Genomic DNA, 20,678 nt, shown 5'->3' on the forward strand with positions numbered 1-20,678 from the left:
TCCAGTTTTCCCAGCACCACTTGCTGAAGAGACTGTCTTTATTCCATCGGATATTCTTTCCTGTTTTGTCAAAGATTAGTTGCCCATATGTTTGTGGGTCCATTTCTGGGTTCTCTATTCTGTTCCATTGATCTGAGTGTCTGTTCTTGTGCCAGTACCATACTGTCTTGATGATTACACCTTTGTAGTGTAGCTTGAAGTCTGGGATTGTGATGCCTCCTGCTTTGGTTTTCTTTTTCAGGATTGCTTTGGCTATTCGGAGTCTTTTCTGGCTCCATACAAATTTTAGGATTATTTGTTCTAGCTCTGTGAAGAATGCTCATACTTTGATAGGGATTGCATTGAATATGTAGATTGCTTTGGGTAGTATCGACATTTTAACCATATTTATTCTTCTTATCCAGGAGCATGGAATCTTTTTCCATTTCTTTGTGTCTTCAATTTCTTTCATCAGCTTTCTATAGTTTTCAGTGTATAGATTTTTCACCTCTTTGGTTAGATATATTCCTAGGTATTTTATGGTTTTTGGTGCAACTGTAAATGGGATCGATTCCTTGATTTCTCTTTCTGTCACTTCATTGTTGGTGTATAGAAATGCAACTGATTTCTGTGCATTGATTTTATATCCTACAACTTTGCTGAATTCATGAATCAGTTCTAGCAGTTTTTTGGTGGAATCTTTTGGGTTTTCCATATAGAGTATCATGTCATCTGAAAAGAGTGAAAGTTTGACCTCCTTCTGGCTGATTTGGATGCCTTTTATTTCTTTGTGTTGTCTGATTACAGAGGCTAAGATTCCAATACTATGTTGAATAACAGTGGCGAGAGTGGACATCCCTGTCTCGTTCCTGACCTTATGGGGAAAGCTGTCAGTTTTTCCCCATTGGGGATGATATTAGTGTTGGGTCACTCGTATATGGCTTTTGTAATCTCAAGGTATGATCCTTCTATCCCTACTTTCTTTAAGGTTTTTATCAAGAAAGGATGCTGTATTTTGTCAAATGTTTTCTCTACATCTATTGAGAGGATCATATGGTTCTTGTCCTTTCTTTTATTGATGTGATGAATCACGTTAATTGTTTTGTGGATATTGAACCAGCCCTACATCCCAGGTATAAATCCCACTTGGTGGTGGTGAATAATTTTTTTAATGTTTCGTTGGATCCAGTTGGCTAATATCTTGTTGAGGATTTTTGCATCCATGTTCATCAGGGAAATTGGTCTATAGTTCTCCTTTTTAGTGGGGTCTCTGTCTGGTTTTGGAATCAGGGTAATGCTGGCTTCATAGAAAGAGTTTGGAAGTTTTCCTTCCATTTCTATTTTTTGGAACAGTTTCAAGAGAATAGGTGTTAACTCTTCTTTAAATGTTTGGTAGAATCCCCCTGGAAAGCCATCTGGCCCTGGACTCTTGTTTTTTGGCAGATTTTTGATTACTAATTCAATTTCCTTACTGGTTATGGGTCTGTTCAAATTTTCTATTTCTTCCTGTTTCAGTTTTGGTAGGATATATGTTTCTAGGAATTTGTCCATTTCTTCCAGATTGCCCATTTTGTTGGCATATAATTGCTCATAATATTCTCTTACTATTGGATCAAACATTTTAAAAAGAAGATACTGGGAAATCTACAAAATGAGTAAGTGTTCAGGATGGTGTGGTCATGCACGGAAGGGATGAGAACATAGATTTTAGAATATGGTAGGTCACCTTGCTGGTTACATGAATGTGAGAAATAGCTTGTCAGAATTTCAACTGTCTGAGTTGGAAATCAGGGATAATAGCATATTAGGTGTTAGGAGGGCAACAGATAAGAGAAATACTGGTTCTAACAATGCCTGGCATACAGTACCAGGTGTTAATATTATTACTGACACCAATAAGCAGAGCGTAATGCTCGGTTTCTACACATGTATTTTTCAGTGGATTTATTCGCTTGACTCTAAAATATCAAATTAAGGGGCACCTGGGTGGCTCAGTCAGTTAGGGGTCTGCCTTCGGCTCAGGTCAAGATCTCAGGATTTGTGAGTTTAAGCCCCACATCGGGCTCTCTGCTTTCCACACAGAGCCCGCTTCAGATCCTCTGTCTCGCCCCCCACCCTGCCCAAGAAAACAAAACAAAAAAACAACAATGGAAGAAAACACAAAACAACTAAAATAAAACATCAAGTTACAAAAATAGCGCAAACCTATATAAAGTTTATTAACAATTGGAAAATATCTGAACAGTCCTTAAAAGCCTACAAAGTTCCTTATTTTTAATTGAAGTACAGTTGGGGCTCGACATTATATTAGCTTCAGGTGGGCAACATGGTGATTTGACAATTACGTATGTTACAAAATGCTCCCCACGGGGAGTGTAGTCTCCGTCTGTCACCATACACTGTTATTACAATATCATTGACTAGTCCGTATGCTGTACTTTTCATTCCTGTGACTCACTCATTTTACAAGTTTGTACCTCTTAATTTCCTTCACCTATGTCACCCATCCCTCCAAACCCTCCCCACTGGTGACCGCTAGCTCTCTGTATTTATTAAGTCCGTTTCTGTTTGTGTGTTTGTTCATTTGTCTTGTTTTTTAAGATTCCACATATAATTGAAATCCTGTGGTATTTTTCTTTCTCTGACTCATTTCACGTAGCACAATGCCCTCTACGTCCATTGACATTGTCCCGAAAGGCAAGATTTCATTCTTTTTTATAGCTGAGTAATATTCTATTGAGGATATATACCACGTGGTATTGACCGACGCTTGGGTTGTTTCCATATCTTGGCTGTTGTAAATAATGCTGCAATAAATGTAGATGTATGTATATCTTTTGAACTAGTGTTTTCATTTTCTTTGGGTGAGTACCCAGTAGTGGGATTGCTGGATCATATGGTACTTATATTTTAATTTTTTGAAGAAACTCCACACTTTTCCACAGTGGCCACACCAACTTACCTTCCTACCAACAGTGTCCAAGAGTTCCCCTTTCTCCACATCTTCACCAACACTTGTTATTTCTTGTGGTTTTGATTCTAGCCATTCTCACAGGTGTGAGGTGATATCTCATTGTGGTTTTGATGATGAGTAATGTTGAGCATCTTTTCATGTGTCTGTATGCCTTCTTTGGAACATGTCTACTCAGGCCCTCTGCCCAATTTTTAAGTCAGATTATTTGGGGTTGGGTTTTTTTTTTGTTGTTGTTTTTGTTTTTTGATATTGAGTTGTATGAATTCTTTATGTATTTTGGACACTAACCCCTTATTGAATATACCATTTGCATTTATCTTCTCCCATTCAGTGTGTTGCCTTTTCATTTTGTTGATGGTTTCCTTTGCTCTGCAAAACCTTTTTATTTTGATGTGTCCCAACTGTTTATTTTTGCTTTTGTTGCTATTGTCTGAAGAGACAGAACCAGAAAAATATTAAGACTGTTATCTGAGCATTTACAATGTTTTCTTTCTTTCTTTAAATAGACCTTTTAAACCACTTTTTAAATGTTTATTTATTTTTGAGAGAAAGAGAGAGTAAGAGTGGGGGAGGGGCAGCGAGAGAGGGAGACACAGAATCTGAAGCAGGCTCCAGGCTCTGAGCTGTCAGCAAAGAGCCCGACGCGAGGCCCGAACTCACGGACCGTGAGATCATGACCTGAGCCGAAGTCGGACGCTCAACCGACTGAGCCACCCAGGTGCCCCTATTTTTCTAAGTTTTTTTTTTTAATTTTTTTTTTTTAGGACTTCCACATGTTGAATAAAAGTGAGCACATCCTGTCTTGTTCTTCATCTTTGAGGAAATGCCTTTAGTTTTTTACCACTGAGTATAATGCCTGCTGTGGGTTTTTCACATGTGGACTTTATTATGTACATTGAGTTATGTTCCTCTTAAATCCACCTTATTGAGAGTTTTCGTGATGAACACATGTTAAGTTTTGTCAAATGCTCTTTTCTGCATCTGTTAATCCTATGATTTTTGTCCTTCATTTGTTAATGTGGTACATTACGTTGATTGATTTGCAAATCTTGAGCTACCCTTGCGTCCCTGAAATAAATCCTACTTGATTGTGGGAATGATACTTTTCGTGTATTGTTGAATTTGGTTTGTAGAAGATTTTTGCATGTATGTTCATCAAGGATATCAATCTTTAACATTTTTTAATTTGCATCAAGATGATGCTGGCCTCCTACTGTGAAAAATTTGGAACGTTTCTTTCCTCTCCTATTTTTTGGAATAGTTTGAAAAGAATAGGTATTAACCCTTCTTTAAATGTTGGTAGACTTCATCTGTGAAGCCATGTGGTCCTGCGATTTTGTTTGCTGGGAGCTCTTTGAATGCCAATTCAGTGTTTTTCCTGGTTATTGGTCTGGTCAGATTTTCTATTTCTTCCCAATTCAGACTTGGACTTGTGCATTTCTAGGAATTTATCCATTTCTTCTATCCATTTGTCCAATTTGTTGGTGTATAATCTTTTGTAGTAGTCTTTGTAGAGAGAGAGTGTGTGCAAGTCAGGGAGGGCCAGAGGGAGAGAGAGAATCCCCCGCAGGCTCCAATCCCAGTGCAGAGCCTGATGTGATTTCAAACTCCTTAAGTTTCTTGAGGTGTATTTTGTGGCCTAACATGAAATCTACCCTGGAGAATGTTTCATGTACACTTGAAAAGAATTTGTATTCTGCTGTTCTTGGATGGTATATGTATCTGTGCGATCCATCTGGTCTCGTGTCATTCAAAGCCACTGTTTCCTTGTTGACTTTCTGTCTGGACGATCTGTCCACTGACTTAAGTGGGGTGTTGAAGTCCCCTCCTATTGTTGTATTACTGTCAATTTCTCCCTTTATGTCTGTTAATATTGTCTTTATATATTTAGGTGCTCCTATGTTGGGTGCAGACAGATTTACAACTGTTATAGCCTCTTGTTAGACTGATCCTTTTATCATTATGTAATGATGTCTCTTGTTACAGTCTTTGTTTTAAAGTCAATTTTGTCTACCCTAGCATTTGTTTTTTGCTTCCACATGCGTGGAATATCTTTTGCCATCTTTTCACTCTCAGTCTGTATGTATCCTTAGGTCTGAAGTGAATCCCTGAGGCAGCATATAGTTGGGTCTTGTTTGTTTGTTTATTCCATTCAGTCACTTTATGTTCTTTTGATTGGAACATGTAGTCCATTTACGTTCATTTTTTCCAAGTTTTGGTTTAAATTCTAGTTAGGGGCGCTTGGGTGGCTCAGTCAGTTGAGCGTCTGACTCTTGGTTTGGGCTCAGGTCATGATCTCCCAGTTAGTGAATTTGGGCCCCACATCGGGCTCCATGCTGACAGCGCAGAGCCTCCTTGGGATTCTCTCTCTCCCTCTCTCTCTGTCCCTCCCCTGTTCAGGCACTCTCACTCTGTCTTAAAATAAATAAATAAATAAATAAATAAATAAATAAATAAATAAGTATAAGTAAGTAAGTAAGTAAGTAAGTAAGTAAGTAAGTTCTAATCAGTTAACATACAGGGTATTATTGGTTTCAGGAGTAGAACTCAGTGATTCATCACTTACATACAACATCCAGTGCTCATCCCAACAAGTGCCCCATTAATACCCATCACCCACCTAGCCCATCCCCCACCACCTCCCTTCAGCAATCCTCAGTTTGTTCTTTGTCGTTAAGGGTCTCTTATGGCTTGCTTCCTTTTCTTTGTCCCCCCTTACTGTATGTTCATCTGTTTTGTTTCTTAAATTCCACATATGAGTGAAATCATATGGTATTTGTCTTTTCTCTGACTGACTTATTTCGTTTAACATAATACACTCTAGCTCCATCCACGTTGTCACAAATGGGAAGGTTTTATTCTTTGTGATGGCTGGGTAGTATTGCATTGTGTGTGTGTGTGTGTGTGTGTGTGTGTGTGTGTGTGTGTGTGTGTGTACATACCACATCTTCTTTATCCATTCATCAGTTGATAGACATTTGGGCTCTTTCCATACTTTGGCTATTGTTGATAGTGCTGCTTTAGACATCAGGGCGCATGCATCCCTCTGAATCTATTTTTTTTTATCCTTTTGGTAAATACTTGGTAGTGCGATTGCTGGATCATAGGGTAGTTCTATCTTTAACTTTTGGGGGAACCTCCATACTGTTTTCCAGAGCAGCTGCACCTGTTCATTACCACCAACAGTGCAAAAGGGTTCTCCTTTCTCACATCCTCATCAACATCTCTTGTTTCATGTGTTGTTAATATTAGCCATTCCGACTGGTGGGAGGTAATATCTCATCATAGTTTGGATTTGTATTTCCCTGATGATGAGTGATGTTGAGCATCTTATGTGTCCGTTAGCCATCTCGTGTCTTCTTCGGAGAAATGTCTATTTATATCTTCTGCCCATTTCTTGACCAGATTATTTGTTTTTTTGGGTATTGAGTTTGATGAGTTCTTTATAGATTTTGAATACTAACCCCTTATCAGATATGTCATTTGCAAATATCTTCTCCCATTCCATTGGCTGCCTTTTAGTTTTGTTGATTGTTTCCTTTGCTGTGCAGAAGCTTTTTATCTTGATGAAGTCCCAATAGTTCCTTTTTGCTTCGGCGATGTGTCTAGTAAGAAGTTGTTCCGGCCAAGGTCAAAGAGGTTGCTACCTATGTTCTCCTCTAGGATTTTGGTGATTTCCTGTCTCACATTTAGGTCTTTGTCCATTTTGAATTTATTTTTGTGTGTGGTGTAAGAAAGTGGTCCAGTTTCATTCTCCTGCATGCTGGTGTCCAGTTTTCCCAACACCATTTGTCAAAGAGACCATCTTTTTTCCATTGGATATTCTTTCCTACTTTGTCAAAGATTAGTTGACCATATAGTTGTGGGTCCATTTCTGGGTTTTCTATTCTGTTCCATTGATCTGTGTGTCTGTTCCTGTGCAAGTACCATACTGTCTTGATAACTACAGTTTTGTAATACAGCTTGAAGTCTGGAATTGTGATTCCTCCAGCTTTTCGTTTCTTTTTCAGGATTGCTTTAGCTATTCAGGGTCTTTAGCAGTTGCATAGAAATTTCAGGATTGTTTGTTCTAGCTGTGTGAAAAATGCTGGTAGTCCATTTACACTTAAAGTAATTATTGATAAGTATATAGTTCTTGTTATTTTGTTAGTAAACAAAATTTATTGCTCTTTTCCTTTGTGATTTAATAACTTTCTTTATTGTTGTGCTTGGAATCCTTTCTCTTTATTTTTTGTGTATCTTACGGGTTTTGGGTTTGTGGTCACCATGAGGTTCACATGTAAATTCAGTGTAAATAATAGTCTATTTTACGTTGATGATTGCTTAAGTTGAAACACATTCTAAACGCTCTACATTTTTCCTTCCCCTCCACATTTTATGTATATGGTGTCATACTTTATATTTAAAAATTTTATGTATCCTTTAACTGACTTTTGTATATATAATTAATTTTACTACCTTTGCCTTGTAACCTTCATACTAGCTTTAGTAGTGATTGATTTATCACTTTTATGTCTGGTTTTACCAGTGACATTTTTTCCTTGCATAATTTTCTTAAAAAAAAAAAAGTTTATTCATTTTGAGAGAGGGCGTGCACACACACGAACGAGGGAGGGGCAGAGGGAGGAGTGAGAGGGAATCCCAGGCAGGTTCTGCACTGACAGTGTGGAGCCCAGTGTGGAGCTGCGTGCTCCCTCCTGTGTGACTGGCCGTGGCAGCTGTGGGTGTGCCGGTGGTCAAGGCTGGCTCCCCTCCTCTGGGGCAGGAGTCTTTTTGGATGGATGGGTGGGTGGAACACAGGGTCCAGACAGGCAGGGCTAAGGTGGTGGATGGAGAGCATCAGAACTGACTCCCACAAGGACTGACCAAGCTAGGCTGAAGGAGGTCAAGGAAAACAGTACCTTCAGCACTCTCATTCCCTGAGAAAGCTCCTACAGATCTCTGATCCTCTGACACATGCCTTAAAATCACTGCTTTTGTGCTGGCCCTTTAAGAGTGGACTCTCGGATTCTTTAATTGATATATTTTTATTTATTTTGAGAGAGAGAGAGTGAGTGGGAGGGGGTCAGAGAGAGAGAGAGAGAGAGGGAGCGAGGCTCCCAAGTAGGCTCTGAGCTGTCAGCGCAGAGCCCAATGCTGGGCTCGATCCCACTAACGGTGAGATCCTGACCTGAGCCAAACCAAGAGTCAGGTGCTTAATCGACTGAGCCACCCAGGTGGCCCAGACTCTTGGATTCTTATGGCGCTTTGCCTCTCCCAGAGTTAAGTCCACTGATTTTCAAAGCCAGGTGTTACAAGGCTTGTCTTTCCGATGCAGGTCTCCAGGGCAGGGGGTGCCCTGATACCCTTGCTCGTGAGGGAAAATCTTGGTGCCTGGGATATCCTTCTCGCTTGGGCGTCATTATGCTTGGGCTTTGCTTTCCAGCCAGGTCTCCGCCCCTCCTACCCTTCTCAATGGGGGTTATCTCTCCGTGTCTTTAGCTGTGGAAGAGCTGTTCTGCTAGTCTTCGAGTCATTTCCAGAGTGAGCTGGACCATGCGTAGTCATTGCCTCTGTGTGTGAGGAGGAGGAAACGAGCTCAGGTCCCTCTCCGCCATCTTCACAGTCTGCCCTCAAACTTCTTTAAGATGCAGGCTCTTATTTAAGCTTCCCAGCATTCCTTCAGGATCGCATTTTACGGAATAGGAAACGGAGACTGAGGGCAAGGAAGTTATTTCCCGAAGTTTCAAAGCCGGTAAACAAAGGGTCAGGTATAGTCCAGTGTTGTCCCACTATTCCTGATCAGAGCAGGGCAACCTTCATTTATTCCCATTCTGTCTGTGACTCGGGCTGTGGCGTAGGGAACAGAGATGGTGAAATCCCAGCTCCCTGCACCGGTTGCCCAGGCTTTGTAAATAACTGTTTCTGAATCTGGCTGGTGACGATCTAGAGTTCACTCTCTGATATCTACCAAGGAGTACGGAGGGGAAAAATGTGCTCGGTTTTATCAGAGATGCCAGTTAGTGGAGAGTTACATGGGTGAGCTAGTTTCAAAGACTTTATCTTGCAACTTGCATGAATCGGAAAGGTAGTTGAGTATCTGGTGTCCTCTAGGCTCAGGGATCTGAAAGCTGGTCATCATCGTACTGGGGAGCCAGGGTGGAGAGAGGCAAGGTGCCTCCCTTCCTCCTGCTCCTGACCCCGGAGCCCCTGGTTGGAAGCAGCCACCGTAATCCACAGGTCAAATCTGAAAGGATTCCGGAACACCCACCAGCTCCTCGTGCCCTCGGGGTACCCTCCCCACAGACCCCAAGCCTGGTGGGGAACCGGGACGGCTGCCTTCCCGCACATCTCACCTGCCTGAACTGAATGGTGATAACCATATGAGACCGGCTGCTGCTGGCGTTCATGTTGGTCGAGGCCGTGGTCCTTATTTTTGTCCCTTGCTCCATCAGCCTTTCAATCTGTGCGTAGTTCTCACAGGGCACTGACTTCAGGCCGTCCACATAAAAGCCCAGGTGTTGATCCTCCCTTACTTTTAGTCCTCCGGGTTGCTTGGTTCTAGACAGCAGGTCTCGTATCTGTGGAAAAAAAGAGTATAAACTTCAGGAAGCCAGGGATTTCCATTTACATCGCTCTTACGCCTCTGCCTAGGATATATCAAATTTAAAAAAACTTATTGGGGCCCCTGGGTGGCTCCGTTGGTGAAGCATCCGACTTCGGCTCAGGACATGATCTCATGGTTCGTGAGTTCGAGCCCCGTGTGGGGGGCTCTGGGCGGACAGCTCGGAGCCTGGAGCCCACTTTGGAGTCTGTGTCTCCCTCTCTCTCTGCCCCTCTCCTGCTTGTGCGCGCGCGCTCCCTCTCTCTCTCTCTCTCTCTCAAAAATAAATAAACATTAAAAATAAATATTTATTGAACGAATAGATGCTAAATTTCGGTAGGTACTGGAGACTCTCATAATTTAGGTGAGTAAGCAATAGGGGAACAGCCAACACGAGGGAAATCTGTTGTAACTGCTGGCATAAGCCTAGTTTTCTGAAACTCAGTTCTAGTATTTTCTAGTACCTCAGGCAGCCCATCCGGCCTGTGAACTCCCTTCCTGTGGGATCAGTAGATCCTGACATAGTTCCTGACATAGGAGAGGCACTCCGTGAATGCTTTTTCACAGGACGGTGTAATCAGAGCGAGGCTAACGAATAATGTTTAACACACTGTATGTTGTGCATTAGAAGCGTCTGGAACCACTTCTACAGCATGATGAAATATTGGAGTGGGTGTGCACGGGCGTCTGGCTTTCAACAGGTGCTTCTAAAACATTTATGCTTGAGGGGCGCCTGGGTGGCTCAGTCGGTTAAGCAGCTGACTTCGGCTCAGGTCATGATCGCACGGTCCGTGAGTTCGAGCCCCGCGTCGGGCTCTGTGCTGACCGCTCAGAGCCTGGAGCCTGTTTCAGATTCTGTGTCTCCCTCTCTCTATGACCCTCCCCCATTCATGCTCTGTCTCTCTCTGTCTCAAAAATAAATAAACGTTAAAAAAAAATTTTAAAAAAAAAAAACAACAAACATTTATGCTTGAAACCCTTATTCTCTTATTGCCATGAACGTTCTCCCAGGAGCCTTGTTAACCATTTTATTTGATAAGCAACTCCTTTGGGGATAACATAGAAATACACCATCCTGGCCCCGGTCTGAATTACCACAGAGTCTCTGTTACAAAGTGGTGACATTTTACTGAAAACAGTGACAACTAAAAATAAAAATAAATAGCAGAGAATAGCGTGCTGAGTACCCAAGGTCAGCAGAAGGCCTGATACACCTGGGGGGGGGGGGGGAATCATCGTCCCCCAAATGCTACCATCCCGAACCCTACTTCCAAGGGAAACTGATTCAATCCCGAAGGTATTTGCGCCAGTCAAGTCTAACAAGAGAATGAGGGTGATTCTTTGAATCTTCTTGTCGGAGATTCGTGAGCTGTCACACCTAGACCACGGCCTCGGGTGCAAGCCCGTGTTGCCTCTCACCCAAGAAGAGCCACTTCGGACAAGGCCAAGTAGGTCCTGCTGTGGGAGTCTGGTAGAGGCAGAGGCCCCCAGAGGGGTGGTTCGGTGTCTTATGGTACCGAGACGTCTGGGCTGGGAGCCTGAAGACCTGGGTTCTCAGTCCTTGTTTTGCTTCCAGCCTGGGAGTGCTTTGGAAAATCTCTTATTTTCCTAGGGTTCATAATAGGAGGGGGCGGATTAAACGATCTCTGAGATCTCCCCCAGGTCTGTTGCTCCACAGCTCTGCATCCTAGAACCAAGGCAAGATCGCAGATGGAAGCTCGGGCGAGCCAAACTAAGACAGTGGACGTAAGGTGCCAGAGACAGGGGCAGATCCTGGTGCCAGCGCCCTCCAGGGAGTGTCTGGAGATCAGAATTGGGTGACTCTCATAAGACCTTCTTCACTCACCTGGGCTTTCCCGGGACTCCCCTAACGCTGCCTCTATTTGGCACGCCTTCAAATCCAACTTCCCTCTGCTGCTAGAGAACGCTCCCAGAATCCCAGTCCGATTTTCTGATTTCCCTGTAAGATCCTCCACTGATTCTCCACTGCCTGCAGGACAAAGGCCCCTCGCTCTCAGGCAGGGCCTGTCTTTGGCTTCATCTCCTGACGTCCCCACCGTGCATCCAACTCCGGCCACCCAGAGTACTTACTCACTGCTCCCTTCAGTGCCATGCGCTTTCCGGTATTTTTCGACTGGTGAAAACTAATCCTGGCCCAAAGTGCCCCTATCTGTGCCCCGAGTCTTCCCGCAGCCTCGCCGAGCTCATACACATCTCTCGAGGCCCAGTCTGAGTCCAGCGTTGACCGATGTTGCCAAACATGCCAGGCAGTCACACATTCCCTCCTCTCTGCGCCTTGCGCTTTACTTTCCATGCCACACATGTAAGGCATCACTGTCTGGAGAGGTGTTTTAAGCTCCCACCAGACTCCTCCGTGGCGGGAGTTAAGTCCTGGGACTCACTCGTCCTCAGAGTCTGGTATGATGTCTGAAACATCACAGGTACCTAATAAGCTTCACTTTAAGTACCTAGAGGAAAAATACCGGAGACTCATGGAATATGAGAAACGGAAATGTTCCTAAGATGTCCAGTGTTCTCATTTTAGAGACAAGAAGACAGAATTCTAGACAGCGTATCATCATAAACAGATGTCAGTAGGGAGACCACAATGAGATGCCCACCAGAAGTTGGTAATAAAAGGAATTAAATTGTCTTCCTAAAGTTATTGGTGTAAGGTAAAGGAGCCATACTATCTTCCAAGTCTTAGCAACTTGAAAGAAATAGAAACTTAACCAGTGACCTTGACATGAGAACCCATTTGGAATCCACAACTATATGGTCAGTCAATCTTTGGCAAAGCAGAAAAGATATCCCATGGGAAAAAGACAGTCTCTTCAACAAATCGTGTTGGGAAAACTGGACAGCAACATGCAAAAGAATGACACTGGACCACTTTCTTACACCACGCACAGAAATAGATTCAAAATGGGTAAAGACCTAAATGTGAGACAGGAAACCATCAAAATCCTACAGGAGAACACAGGCAATAACCTCTTTGGCATCAGCCCTAGCAACTTCTTTCTAAATATGTCTCCTGAGGCAAGAGAAACAAACAGCAAAGGAAACAATAAACAAAATTAAAAAGCAACCCATGGAATGGGAAAAAATATTTGCAAATGACACATCAAAACGATAGTATCCAAAATCTATAAAGACCTTATCAAACTCAACACCCAAAAACCAAATAATCCAATTTTATTTTATTTTTTTTTTTATTTTTTTTTTTTATTTTTTTATTTTATTTTTTTTTATTTATATATGAAATTTATTGTCAAATTGGTTTCCATACAACACCCAGTGCTCATCCCAAAAGGTGCCCTCCTCAGTACCCATCACCCACCCTCTCCTCCCTCCCACCCCCCATCAACCCTTAGTTTGTTCTCAGTTCTCAACAGTCTCTTATGCTTTGGCTCTCTCCCACTCTAACCTCTTTTTTTTTTTTTTTTTTGTTCCCCTCCCCCATGGGTTTCTCTTAAGTTTCTCAGGATCCACATAAGAGTGAAACCATATGGTATCTGTCTTTCTCTGTATGGCTTATTTCACTTAGCATCACACTCTCCAGTTCCATCCACGTTGCTACAAAAGGCCATATTTCATTTTTTCTCATTGCCACGTAGTACTCCATTGTGTATATAAACCACAATTTCTTTATCCATTCATCAGTTGATGGACATTTAGGCTCTTTCCATAATTTGGCTATTGTTGAGAGTGCTGCTATGAACATTGGGGTACAAGTGCCCCTATGCATCAGTACTCCTGTGTCTCTTGGATAAATTCCTAGCAGTGCTATTGCTGGGTCATAGGGTAGGTCTATTTTTAATTTTCTGAGGAACCTCCACACTGCTTTCCAGAGCGGCTGCACCAATTTGCATTCCCACCAACAGTGCAAGAGGGTTCCCGTTTCTCCACATCCTCTCCAGCATCTATAGTCTCCTGATTTGTTCATTTTGGCCACTCTGACTGGCGTGAGGTGATATCTGAGTGTGGTTTTGATTTGTATTTCCCTGATAAGGAGCGACGCTGAACATCTTTTCATGTGCCTGTTGGCCATCCGGATGTCTTCTTTAGAGAAGTGTCTATTCATGTTTTCTGCCCATTTCTTCACTGGGTTTTTTGCTTTTCGGGTGTGGAGTTTGGTGAGCTCTTTATAGATTTTGGATACTAGCCCTTTGTCCGATATGTCATTTGCAAATATCTTTTCCCATTCCGTTGGTTGCCTTTTAGTTTTGTTGGTTGTTTCCTTTGCTGTGCAGAAGCTTTTGATCTTCATAAGGTCCCAGTAATTCACTTTTGCTTTTAATTCCCTTGCCTTTGGGGATGTGTCGAGTAAGAGATTGCTACGGCTGAGGTCAGAGAGGTCTTTTCCTGCTTTCTCCTCTAAGGTTTTGATGGTTTCCTGTCTCACATTCAGGTCCTTTATCCATTTGGAGTTTATTTTTGTGAATGGTGTGAGAAAGTGGTCTAGTTTCAACCTTCTGCATGTTGCTGTCCAGTTCTCCCAGCACCATTTGTTGAAGAGACTGTCTTTTTTCCATTGGATGTTCTTTCCTGCTTTGTCAAAGATGAGTTGGCCGTACGTTTGTGGGTCTAGTTCCGGGGTTTCTATTCTATTCCATTGGTCTATGTGTCTGTTTTGGTGCCAATACCATGCTGTCTTGATGATGACAGCTTTGTAGTAGAGGCTAAAGTCTGGGATTGTGATGCCTCCTGCTTTGGTCTTCTTCTTCAAAATTACTTTGGCTATTCGGGGCCTTTTGTGGTTCCATATGAATTTTAGGATTGCTTGTTCTAGTTTCGAGAAGAATGCTGGTGCAATTTTGATTGGGATTGCATTGAATGTGTAGATAGCTTTGGGTAGTATTGACATTTTGACAATATTTATTCTTCCAATCCATGAGCAGGGAATGTCTTTCCATTTCTTTAAATCTTCTTCAATTACCTTCATAAGCTTTCTATAGTTTTCAGCATACAGATCCTTTACATCCTTGGTTAGATTGATTCCTAGGTATTTTATGCTTCTTGGTGCAATTGTGAATGGGATCAGTTTCTTTATTTGTCTTTCTGTTGCTTCATTGTTAGTGTATAAGAATGCAACTGATTTCTGTACATTGATTTTGTATCCTGCAACTTTGCTGAATTCATGTATCAGTTCTAGCAGACTTTTGGTGGAGTCTATCGGATTTTCCATGTATAATATCATGTCATCTGCAAAGAGCGAAAGCTTGACTTCATCTTTGCCAATTTTGATGCCTTTGATTTCCTTTTGTTGTCTGATTGCTGATGCTAGAACTTCCAGCACTATGTTAAACAACAGCGGTGAGAGTGGGCATCCCTGTCGTGTTCCTGATCTCAGGGAAAAAGCTCTCAGTTTTTCCCCGTTGAGGATGATGTTAGCTGTGGGCTTTTCATAAATGGCTTTTATGATCTTTAAGTATGTTCCTTCTATCCCGACTTTCTCAAGAGTTTTTATTAAGAAAGGGTGCTGGATTTTGTCAAAGGCCTTTTCTGCATCGATTGACAGGATCATATGGTTTTTCTCTTTTTTTTTGTTAATGTGATGTATCACGTTGATTGATTTGCGAATGTTGAACCAGCCCTGCATCCCAGGAATGAATCCCACTTGATCATGGTGAATAATTCTTTTTATATGCCGTTGAATTCGATTTGCTAGTATCTTATTGAGAATTTTTGCATCCATATTCATCAGGGATATTGGCCGGTAGTTCTCTTTTTTTACTGGGTCTCTGTCTGGTTTAGGAATCAAAGTAATACTGGCTTCATAGAATGAGTCTGGAAGTTTTCCTTCCCTTTCTATTTCTTGGAATAGCTTGAGAAGGATAGGTATTATCTCTGCTTTAAACGTCTGGTAGAACTCCCCTGGGAAGCCATCTGGTCCTGGACTCTTATTTGTTGGGAGATTTTTGATAACCGATTCAATTTCTTCGCTGGTGATGGGTCTGTTCAAGCTTTCTATTTCCTCCTGATTGAGTTTTGGAAGAGTGTGGGTGTTCAGGAATTTGTCCATTTCTTCTAGGTTGTCCAATTTGTTGGCATATAATTTTTCATAGTATTCCCTGATAATTGTTTGTATCTCTGAGGGATTGGTTGTAATAATTCCATTTTCATTCATGATTTTATCTATTTGGGTCATCTCCCTTTTCTTTTTGAGAAGCCTGGCTAGAGGTTTGTCAATTTTGTTTATTTTTTCAAAAAACCAACTCTTGGTTTCGTTGATCTGCTCTACAGTTTTTTTAGATTCTATATTGTTTATTTCTGCTCTGATCTTTATTATTTCTCTTCTTCTGCTGGGTTTAGGCTGCCTTTGCTGTTCTGCTTCTATTTCCTTTAGGTGTGCTGTTAGATTTTGTATTTGGGATTTTTCTTGTTTCTTGAGATAGGCCTGGATTGCAATGTATTTTCCTCTCAGGACTGCCTTCGCTGCGTCCCAAAGCATTTGGATTGTTGTATTTTCATTTTCGTTTGTTTCCATATATTTTTTAATTTCTTCTCTAATTGCCTGGTTGACCCACTCATTCGTTAGTAGGGTGTTCTTTAACCTCCATGCTTTTGGAGGTTTTCCAGACTTTTTTCTGTGGTTGATTTCAAGCTTCATAGCGTTGTGGTCTGAAAGTATGCATGGTATGATTTCAATTCTTGTAAACTTATGAAGGGCTGTTTTGTGACCCAGTATATGATCTATCTTGGAGAATGTTCCATGTGCACTCGAGAAGAAAGTATATTCTGTTGCTTTGGGATGCAGAGTTCTAAATATATCTGTCAAGTCCATCTGATCCAATGTCTCATTCAGGGCCCTTGTTTCTTTATTGATCGTGTGTCTAGATGATCTATCCATTTCTGTAAGTGGGGTGTTAAAGTCCCCTGCAATTACCACATTCTTATCAATAAGGTTGCTTGTGTTTATGAGTAATTGTTTTATATATTTGGGCGCTCCGGTATTCGGCGCATAGACATTTATAATTGTTAGCTCTTCCTGATGGATAGACCCTGTCACTATTATATAATGTCCTTCTTCATCTCTTGTTACAGCCTTTAATTTAAAGTCTAGTTTGTCTGATATAAGGATGGCTACTCCAGCTTTCTTTTGGCTTCCAGTAGCATGATAAATAGTTCTCCATCCCCTCACTCTCAATCTAAAGGTGTCCTCAGGTCTAAAATGAGTCTCTTGTAGACAGCAAATAGATGGGTCTTGTTTTTTTATCCATTCTGATACCCTATGTCTTTTGGTTGGCGCATTTAGTCCATTTACATTCAGTGTTATTATAGAAAGATATGGGTTTAGAGTCATTGTGATGTCTGTATGTTTTATGCTTGTAGTGATGTCTCTGGTACTTTGTCTCACAGGGTCCCCCTTAGGATCTCTTGTAGGGCTGGTTTAGTGGTGACAAATTCCTTCAGTTTTTGTTTGTTTGGGAAGACCTTTATCTCTCCTTCTATTCTAAATGACAGACTTGCTGGATAAAGGATTCTCGGCTGCATATTTTTTCTGTCTAGCACACTGAAAATCTCGTGCCAATTCTTTCTGGCCTGCCAAGTTTCAAAAGAGAGATCAGTCACGAGTCTTATAGGTCTCCCTTTATATGTGAGGGCACGTTTACCCCTTGCTGCTTTCAGAATTTTCTCTTTATCCTTGTATTTTGCCAGTTTCACTATGATATGTCGTGCAGAAGATCGATTCAAGTTACGTCTGAAGGGAGTTCTCTGTGCCTCTTGGATTTCAATGCCTTTTTCCTTCCCCAGTTCAGGGAAGTTCTCAGCTATTATTTCTTCAAGTACCCCTTCAGCACCTTTCCCTCTCTCTTCCTCCTCTGGGATACCAATGATGCGTATATTATTTCTTTTTAGTGTATCACTTAGTTCTCTAATTTTCCCCTCATATTCCTGGATTTTTTTATCCCTCTTTTTCTCAGCTTCCTCTTTTTCCATAACTTTATCTTCTAGTTCACCTATTCTCTCCTCTGCCTCTTCAATCCGAGCCGTGGTGGTTTCCATTTTGTTATGCATTTCGTTTAAAGCGTTTTTCAGCTCCTCGTGACTGTTCCTTAGTCCCTTGATCTCTGTAGCAAGAGATTCTCTGCTGTCAGCTATACTGTTTTCAAGCCCAGCGATTAATTTTATGACTATTATTCTAAATTCACTTTCTGTTATATTATTTAAATCCTTTTTGATCAGCTCATTAGCTGTTGTTATTTCCTGGAGATTCTTCTGAGGGGAATTCTTCCGCTTGGTCATTTTGGATAGTCCCTGGCGTGGTGAGGACCTGCAGGGCACTTCCCCTGTGCTGTGGTGTATAACTGGAGTTGGTGGGCGGAGCCGCAGTCAGACCTGATGTCTGCTCCCAGCCCACCGCTGGGGCCACAGTCAGACTGGTGCGTGCCTTCTCTTCCCCTCTCCTAGGGGCGGGATTCACTGTGGGGTGGGGTGGTCTGTCTGGGCTACTTGCACACTGCCAGGCTTGTGATGCTGGGGATCTGGCGTCTTAGCTGGGGTGGGTAGGCAAGGTGCACAGGGGCAGGAGGGGCAGGCTTAGCTTGCTTCTCCTTAGGTGATCCACTTCAGGAGGGGCCCTGTGGCAGCAGGAGGGAGTCAGATCCGCTGCCGGAGGTTTGGCTCCGCAGAAGCGCAGAGTTGGGTGTTTGCGCGTAGCGAGCAAGTTCCCTGGCAGGAACTGGTTCTCTTTGGGATTTTGGCTGGGGGATGGGCGGGGAAGATGGCGCTGGCGAGCGCCTTTGTTCCCCACCAAACTGAGCTCTGTCGTCCGGGGGCTCAGCAGCTCTCCTTCCCTTTGTCCTCCAGCCTTCCCGCTTTCTGAGCAGAGCTGTTAACTTATGACCTCCCAGACGCTAAGTCGCGCTTGCTGTCGGAACACAGTCCGTCAGGCCCCTCCGCTTTTTGCAAGCCAGACTCGGGGGCTCTGCTTGGCCGGCGAGCCGCCCCTCCGCCCCGGCTCCCTCCCGCCAGTCCGTGGAGCGCGCACCGCCTCGCCGCCCTTCCTACCCTCTTCCGTGGGCCTCTCGTCTGCGCTTGGCTCCGGCGACTCCGTTCTGCTAATCCTCTGGTGGTTTTCTCCAAATAATCCAATTTTAAAAAGGACTGAAGACATGAACAGACATTTCTCCAAAGAAGACGTAGAGATGGCCAACAGACACTTGAAAAGATGCTCAACATCATTCATCATCGGGGAAATGCAAAGCAAAACCGCGATGAGATGCCACCTCACGCCTGTCAGGATGGCTAAAATTAACAACACAAGGAACGACAGGTGTTGGCAAGGATGTGGAGAAAAGGAAACCCTCTTGCACTATTGATGGGAATGCAAAGTGGTGCAGCCACTGTGGAAAAGTATGGAGGTTCCTCAAAAAGTTAAAAACATAACTACCCTATGACCCAGTAATTGCACTACTAAGTATTTACCCAACGAATACAAAATTACTGGCCTGCCTGGGTGGCTCAGTCGGTTAAGCATCTGACTCTTGATCTCAGCTCAGATCATGATCTCAGTCATGAGTTTGAGCCCCACACTGGGCTCCATGCTGAGCATGAAGCCTACTAAAAAAAAAAAAAATCCAAAAATACTCATTCAAAGGGATACATGCACCCACCCCAATATTTATAGCAGCATTATCTGCAATAGCCAAATTATGGAAGCAGCCTAAGTGTCCATTGACCGATAAAAAGATAAAAAAGATGTACACACACACACACACACACACACACACACACACACACAATGGAATATTACTCAGCCATAAAAAAAGAATGGAAACCTTGCCATTTGTGACACCATGGATAGAGCTAGAGTGTATTCTGCTAAGTGCAATAAGTCATTCAGAGAAGTACAAACACCTTATGATTTCACTCATATGTGGAACTTAAGAGACAAAAAAAAATGAGCCAAGGGGAAAACAAAGAGAGATAAACCAAGAAACAGACTCTTAACTACAGAGCATAAACTGATGGTTACCAGAGGGGACCATCTGTAAATATTCAGGAGCACCCGTTTTAAGCCTAAAAGTGTATTGGCTATTGAGACGGTATTTCCTGTAGAAGGGTGTTCACAAAGAAATGGTCTGTTTGGGAGATACAAATAGTTAATTAAAGTTCACAGTATAATATGACCAATTCATGGGGAAAGGGCAGCGAGACCACAGTACATCTCAATGGGTACTGTCTTATTAGAAATTCTCTACTTTATAAGTGAGAAGACTGAGTTCTGAGTTAAAGTGATTTTCCAAAGTCACATGGCTAGTCCGTGAGAGAGCTGGGGTCTGAGACCATGCCCTTCCTTTAGGGACAGGCGAACCATGGCCTGGGGGCTAAATTCAGGCTACCACGTGTTTTTGTATGATCCTTGACATAAGACCGTTTTCCACATTTTTAAATGATTGAAAAAAAAAATCAAAAGGTATTTTGTGGTATGTGAAAATTGATGAGAAGAACAAAGGCAAGAGAAATGTAGCTAAAATTAAGTCTCCTTACACCCCGCAACCCACTGATAAATCCCTGAGATGTGCAGAGCATGACCTTCCTCAAGGAATTCACGGCCGCCTTAATGTTGATATTTCATCAAAGACTAAAAGCAGCCTTATCTTAACAATAGGTTGCCCCCCCAGGGGGCTTCTAACGTGCACAAATTCCTTAGAGACCTCTGCTATCGCTAACTCCCGCTAACTACAAAATATATCATCAGTCACTCCTCATGATCCCAATGCAGCCCCTTCTGCCCATGGGTACTGTCCCCGTGCTATAATAAAAGCACCTTTTTGCACCGAAAATATCTCAACGATTCTTTCTTGACAGTTGGCTCATGGCCCCACATCAAGATTTACGTGAAATTTAAGTTTCAGTGTCCAGGAATCAAATTTTATGGGTACACAGCTGTGCCTGTTCATGCATATACCGTTTGCTCTACGAGGGCAGAAGTGAGTAGTTGCAGCAGAGACTGGCCCTTTGAAAATAAGTTTGCCGCCACCTCCTCTACCCCACTTGCTGACTGAGGTCAACTGCTGCAGGATGTGTGGGAGCCCTGAGCCCGGAGCTGTACCTCCAAGGGCAGTGCTTTCTTCAAGGGTGGCGAAAGCAGGGGGCCGTTCCAGGGAGAGAACGGGAAATGCAGGACGGAAT

The 20,678-nt window shown here is 42.6% G+C and overlaps 1 protein-coding gene across 1 annotated transcript in view; it reads right to left on the minus strand.

Moving 5' to 3' along the window:
* The window catches only part of LOC112863134 (kinesin-like protein KIF28P), an 81,230-nt gene that overhangs the window by 39,130 nt on the left and 21,422 nt on the right, over positions 1–20,678 (minus strand). Inside the window, exon 5 of the mRNA XM_086693469.1 lies at positions 9,289–9,513. Coding sequence (XP_086549595.1) covers positions 9,289–9,513 — 225 coding nt within the window. The remainder of the gene's footprint in view (positions 1–9,288; positions 9,514–20,678) is intronic.

This window comes from Puma concolor, chromosome E4 (assembly GCF_028749965.1).
Source record: "Puma concolor isolate L17-30 chromosome E4, mPumCon1.1.hap2, whole genome shotgun sequence".
Taxonomy (NCBI): Eukaryota; Metazoa; Chordata; class Mammalia; order Carnivora; family Felidae; genus Puma; species Puma concolor.